The sequence below is a fragment of the Primulina eburnea genome, chromosome 7 (assembly GCF_022965805.1).
Source record: "Primulina eburnea isolate SZY01 chromosome 7, ASM2296580v1, whole genome shotgun sequence".
NCBI classification, from domain to species: domain Eukaryota; kingdom Viridiplantae; phylum Streptophyta; class Magnoliopsida; order Lamiales; family Gesneriaceae; genus Primulina; species Primulina eburnea.
The window spans coordinates 6,867,886-6,874,430 of record NC_133107.1 but is presented as its reverse complement, the minus strand read 5'-3'; the positions used below and the strand labels follow the sequence as shown (position 1 = coordinate 6,874,430).

The 6,545-nt window shown below is 34.3% G+C and overlaps 1 protein-coding gene across 3 annotated transcripts; it reads right to left on the bottom strand.

Moving 5' to 3' along the window:
* Nucleotides 1-481: 481 nt before the first annotated feature.
* Nucleotides 482-6,314, bottom strand: LOC140837025 (S-adenosylmethionine carrier 1, chloroplastic/mitochondrial). 3 transcript variants are annotated; one of them, XM_073202992.1, is made up of 13 exons: nt 6,179-6,314; nt 5,985-6,049; nt 5,312-5,419; nt 4,888-4,970; nt 4,350-4,426; nt 4,115-4,205; nt 2,199-2,252; nt 1,953-2,048; nt 1,586-1,675; nt 1,342-1,393; nt 1,170-1,231; nt 948-1,028; nt 482-849 (listed from the first exon to the last, which is right to left on the bottom strand). In XM_073202992.1, the coding sequence occupies exons 2-13, from the start codon at nt 6,037-6,039 to the stop codon at nt 715-717; spliced, it is 984 nt and encodes a 327-aa protein (XP_073059093.1). In that variant the 5' UTR covers nt 6,040-6,049; nt 6,179-6,314; the 3' UTR covers nt 482-714. The 3 variants fall into 3 exon arrangements, with proteins under 3 accessions (XP_073059093.1, XP_073059094.1, XP_073059095.1); XM_073202993.1 differs by having other exon boundaries at nt 5,985-6,045; nt 6,179-6,312; XM_073202994.1 differs by lacking the exon at nt 6,179-6,314 and having other exon boundaries at nt 5,312-5,427.
* Nucleotides 6,315-6,545: the final 231 nt, after the last annotated feature.

Genomic DNA, 6,545 nt, shown 5'->3' with positions numbered 1-6,545 from the left:
TGTATGAAGAAAATTTTGTACTTCAAATCAAATTTATTCAATAGTTGGATTTGAAACTCGAAATTTTAGTATTTTTCGCTCGAGTATTTGAAATATTTGTACATGATGGTGAGCTTTTAAAAAATAAACACTCAAAATAAATTTATTTAATATAGAAATATAATAAAGCTTGTAAATTGTACAAAATAATTTAAACTCAAGTTGAGTCGAAATTTTTTTTGAACATATTTGAGTTTTACTCAAATTTGATAATTTTATATTTCAATCATATATTTTCCGAGATTCCTCATTAATTACAGCCCTTGTATATTCCTTGTCTTAATCCTTCCTCTTGAAGTTGCAAGAGGAATGAAATTCGAGTTTGACCATCTATTTCTCATAGTTTTATATTTGAGTTGAACCCTAATTTTATGGAGCTAATTTGCGATTGGCTAGGTTTGGTTTGAGTCAAATTAAATTAGAGTTTGAGAATGATGCAATCTTGCTAGCTCGTAACAGTGAATTTTTAGTTCTAAACGCAAAAATGACAAAATAAAGTCGAAAAGAAGGAATGACTGCAGTCATTATCACAGGTCTAAAGTTACACATGTTTCCAGAAACTTGAAATAAATAAGCATTTAAGAAAATAGTATCGGTGGCTCATACTTCTCAACTTTTTCATCCTACAAGCTTGGCACTTTTATGCACTTAACTAGTCCAATTTAACCCAATATCTTATAATTCTGCTTTGAATTTCGAATTTTGCTGATTCTTGGGATGCCTCTCCGCAAGCAATCGCTTCGTGCTCTCGAGAACACCAAAGAATATAGAACCTCCTATGCCTATCCACAGTACTCTCGGCCCGATTCCCTGTGATGAAACAAATTTTTACACAAATTTCTTTGCATAAACAAGGTCTTCATAATAGAGTGCCTGAATTTAAAACCAATGGGGGATTGAATGTATACCTTGAGTAGAGCGGGTGCGCCTTCTTCTCTTACAATGGTTTGGACACAGTCAACTATGCCTTTATACTGGTTTGTTGATCCCTGTATGGAAACATGACATTAAAGTTCACAGGCCAAAATGCTGAAATATACGTTTGATGTATGTATATATTATCACCCTTCACTGCACAACATACCATATGCAAAAACATTTGTGTGTGGGGAAAAAAGGTTCGATTATACCTGAACCATCAACCTAGTCTTAATCACATCAAGAGGAGTTGTCACGGCTCCAGTCAGAGCACCTGAGATACAAATGAAATTAAATGTTGATTTAAATGAAGTTATCAAACTCCACTTCACGTGGAGAACGTAAGCGTGAGAGATCATTGGATGCATTAGAAAGTCATATTACCTGCAAAAGCACCAATTATAGCATTTTCAGGATCATTCAGATCTCTCCTTGCCTAATAAGACAAAACAATGATGATGATGATGCCTATTATCATCCAAATCAGCTTAGCATCAGTTAGTTAAGCATGAATACTAATACCCTAATTTTATGGAGCTAATTCTATACAACACATTTATTCACCATTGGCATTCATCAGGTCAATTAAACAATGACCATCATGCAATGTTTACAAAAGGGAACTTACTGCCAATTTATAACCAATTCGAAGTTGTTCATAGATGCAGAATTGAAGCGCATCAAATGGCAAATCTCTCAGCAAAAATGATCGATATCCCTAAAACAAAAAAAAATATCAAATGTTATTAAATATTGTTTTATGGTGCTGAGTTGCAGCCATTGAAAAGATGAACATTGTTATCAACAAATTTTTATGGTTGACGACAACAAATCATTAATTTCCTTCCACAGAAAGCATTCAAAAATCATAAGGTCAACAATAACACATTTGAGAGGGACCGGTGGAAAGAAGGTAACAATTCTTTATGTATATTCTCTGGCAAAAACAGCGCAGATCAGTTTTTAACAAATGATAATAAGGGAAGCTAGTATACCACAAAAAGACCTTTAAAGCCTTCTTTGGAGACAATGAGCCTCACAGCTTCTGGGGCAGAACCAAATTGCCCAGTTTGCATCCGCTGCTTAACTACCTAATATGTCAAGAATAATGAATTGTACAGAAAAGATAAAAGCATTAACACCAAATGTAAACGTTGAGATGGAAAACATTAACACGTAAAACAAAAGGCTGATTCCCAACAAGGGAACGACTAAAAGCAAAGAGGGCGAAAGATATTTACCTCCGTAGGAACACGAACAAAGGAAGCAGCAATGCCTCCAAGGGCACCTGCAGTCTACTTACAAATCAGATATCCATATGGAGGAACAAGAAAACAAAGATTGAGAATGTTTCTGCAAGATGATTCAACTCTGTTGTAAATATTTGATGCCAACACTGTTTACATTTTCCAAAGATGTCTTAAGATTTATGACACGAGAAAAACAAATTCAACGAATAGCATGGTGCCCAATCACTACTGCTGATATTCCAAATGATTTTTCGTTTTGGGGACGCGCTTTTTCACCACGAAAAGCATGTGATTCAGATTAACATAATTCAAAGCTGCTAAGAGTGGACAATATTTTGGTCGGGGTTAAATCAAACCCAAGAGTAGGAAGAACCTTAACGAACCACAAAAATGGCACATCATTTGGTAAGGTGCCGAGATTGTAAGATTCCCTGGCATGAGATGTTTTTGAAAACTAATGGATCAGTTTAGGAAATGGCAGAGCTACTGTAGTTATTCCTACAAAGTATATATCTGTTAACATGATATGAATATGCACAATTTTAAACATATTACCAACTAAACAATATAAATTTTTCTGTTGCATTTGGTTGCTTTAGTGGATAATGAAGTGTTTGATTGGTCATTTGGTTGGGTAATTAAATATAAGATATGATTGGCTAAATGGTGGAAAATAAGATGAGTATTCAACATGAGATTACATTTAAGTAATAATATTAACTGACTAATAGGTAAAAAAATTTAAGTTTTTAAGAGTGACGATTTTTAAAAATTTTAATTTAAAATTCTCCATTTTCCTAGCAGCATCAAAGACATCTTCAACCCAATCGCAAAATCAAGACTCTCATCGACGCCCACCTCCACTTCCCAATCCCATGATAACTATACAATATAGGAAGGGTGCGGAACCAGGCTACATTGATGGTCACACGGGCTGGAATATTGCCCCAGTTAAGGGTTTCAGGTTTTGCTTGGGTCTCTGTCCTTCTGCCTCATTAACAATGTACTTCCATGTGGAGTTAATCCATTTTTTAAGAAATTTTTGATAGTCCAGTAACAAGCTCGTCTAAACCTTGTGCCTCATCCACAATGAACTTCCACATCCATTGAGTTGAAGCAATTCTCTCCAATCCATGGAGTTTGACCAATTTTAAGAATTAACTTTAGGGGGGATTCACAGTACTAACACAATATATTCTACTGTACTAAAGGTAAAAAACATCTCACCTCACAAATGAGATGAGGTAAGATGATTTGTCACAAGAAAATGCAAGATAATACCAAGTAGTAGTGATTTTGTAAAGGTGTAGTCGTGTAGAATATGTCATCCGACAACTGATAAAGAGGAATTATTCTTTACATTCCAACAAAACCAACCGAATACACCATTTGAGTATCAAATTTATCCGCTCATGATACCCAGGGGACAGGAAGCCATACATAATATAATGTCAAATTTGGCTACAGTTAAATTCTTACTCATACATATCTGCTCTACAGCTCTCACTCTCACATGATACATAACATGATATTATGAGCTAGAAAAAAAACAGGGGTACTAGACACTTGACAGCTTTTTACATGACTTAACTACAAAATGCATTTTGCAAGGAGCTAATTTGTCAAATGAGACTCCAATGCACAGGAAAAAAGGCAAAGGCGATTTCAAAACACCAGGGTAATTGAATAAGAAATAAAGGTGACAGATGAGAAACCCAAGCCATAAGAAGGTTCGATCGTTCGAAATCTCTAGCTCCATGTCTATTCTGTAATGCATTTCCTTCTGTTGTTCACACCGATGAGAATTGGCAATGATTTTAAGGCTTCCAGTAAATAAAACACCATCCAAAACCTAATCAGATTATAAATTTATAAGTCAATAATAAGGTGAGTAGAAATCATCTAACCAGGTGAGCTACGGCACTAAGATTTTCTGGAAGGCTTCTTAGAAGTTTTTGCTTGGCAGGTTCATAGACACCAAGAAAAATAGCAGATGCCCTGTCATTAAAAAAAATTATCAATCAACTCGCCCATTTTTTCTAGACCGAATAATTACAATTTAAACACCTGCTGTACACACAGACAGATTAACAATTCGAAGTTCAGGAAATGTGCAACAGATGGATTTAAACATGCACTCACGGTAAGACCCCAGCAAGATTTCCAGCCAGTCCAGAATATAATCCTTTAAGAACTATCTTTCCCCCACCATGTGCTGCCTACAAAATAAATTAAATGCTAAGAAAATTATAAGATGTCAGAAAAATTATTCAGCAGATAATGCTTCGACAATTAACAAAAGACATCCATTTTTACTTATTTTATGAGGAAGCGGAGAACCGAAGGGTGATTCTAAAATTTGATGAACATTTATCCATTTAAAAGCAAATAACATGCATAGAGAGCAATGTTCATACGAGAAATTAAACTTGAACTTCCATGCAAGTGCACCATCAACCTCACTAACTTTCTCTTTCCCTCTCTTTTCCTTCTCGAGCGAAACACCAAACACACATCTCAGCAGTTTCAGTTTAAGTGACAGACTGAACAAAGTGTCCATTAAAATAGCAGGTTATAACCATAAGAAACATGACTAGCTAAGAACACTGAAAACAAACAAATATTTAGCATTCAAACAGTTTGGACCTTATACCATGAAAGAATAACAAATGAAACTGACCTGCAGTCGTGTCTTTATCGTATCAATAGGATATAAAGCTGTTTCAACTACAACACCAGCTGTGCCACCAGCTATAATACCATCTACAAGAGTCATTTCATAAATATTAATTCAACTCATTATTGTACAATGTCGATGGAGATTCACATGGGAATCCAAGCATGATGATACATGATCTTATACATTATATCTATGAATTTAGGAATTTCCCATGCAATATGCATTCAAATAGCTCTAAATCCAGATTCCTTACATCAAAAATCTCGAGGACAGATTAAAACTGGAAGCATACAGTAAATATCAAAGGTATTACAATAGAAAATGCTATTAGTTGTCACCAATATATTTGTGGTTCACAAGCAAACTTGGCATACAGCTTCAGGTAAAAGATATAATAGAAATGGAAGAATTATTTGACAAATACCAAATAATGTCCGCAAAAAATCGAATGGCTTTTCTTCTCTAACACTGACAGAGGCAAAAAACCTTTCTGATTGCAACTGAAGACTTTTCATTTTCTTATTGGATGCATCTGCAAAACTGGATCACATTGTCAACAAAATCCTATAAAATCCCAAATAAAAAAGACAATAAATAATAACACGTGAATCTAATTTTTTAGACGTAATTTCGGTCTACCTTTCAGTAACACTTTATTCGGATTACAAATATAATTAGAAACACTAAGAAACGATTTTTTCGCATTTTTTTTTCATTACAATCATCCACATGTAGAATATTTTCGAAGTACAGATTGATTTTTCTCTACACGAAAATGTGAACTTTTCCTCTTTACCATCCGCCATATGAATTCAAATATACGTGGGAAATGCAATGAAAAGTATATCTCCTTGTAAAATTCCATAAAAAAAATATATTTCATTGTGTAAAATTCACGGAATTTCATATTTGCTTAATTACTCTAAAAATCATGAGTGGATTTCTGGGCCGGGATAAATGAAGTATCGCAAGTCGCGACAGATTCCTGTAACTTATGGCCAAATTAAAACAAGTTCTGAGCATCTTATGCAACCGAAAAGTTTCAAAATTTCAAGATACAAAATTCCCATTCAAGCAGGTTAGATTGTTCAAGTTACCAGACGAAAATCCAGAAGAGCTCTTCGCATCAACAGCTAATGTAAACGGGCCCATCAACACCTAGCTATTAACATTGTCACGATTAAAAGGAAGAATGAAATTCATGAATTCAAACACACCAGAAGCACAACTCTCACAAATATACGCTGCACACACGCATATATACACAATTATAAACAGATAAATAGAGTACCTAGCGAGGAGCGAGAGCGCAGAGCCGGAGGAAAGGTATAGAAAGTGTAGATTCCAGTTATCCAAATGTACAGATATGGCTTTCCGTATGGTTTTCTGCATTTAAAGGCCACCGCGTTAGGTTTTGGAAAAATAATATAAATAAACGAATTATACATGCTACTTGTTTATTGAATAATACATTTTATGTTTTTTTAACATATTTTATAGTTTTTTATATTTCAAAAAAAAAACATATTTTATAGTTTATATAAATCAATTAAATTAAACCATATTAAGAAAATTTTGTGAAATTGTGTTGGGTTAAGCATGCATGAGTGAGTAATACTGAAATAGGTGACCCCCTGGAAAGTTTTTCGTGCGTCAAG

Excerpts from the sequence above, each read along its gene's own strand:
- LOC140837025 (XM_073202992.1), bottom strand. The coding sequence starts at position 6,039 with ATGGGCCCGTTTACATTAGCTGTTGATGCGAAGAGCTCTTCTGGATTT. Across the intron at positions 4,971-5,311 it reads TTTTTTGCGGACATTATTTG|ATGGTATTATAGCTGGTGGC; the intron begins GTATTTGTCAAA and ends TGACTCTTGTAG. Across the intron at positions 1,029-1,169 it reads AGACTAGGTTGATGGTTCAG|GGATCAACAAACCAGTATAA; the intron begins GTATAATCGAAC and ends GTTTCCATACAG.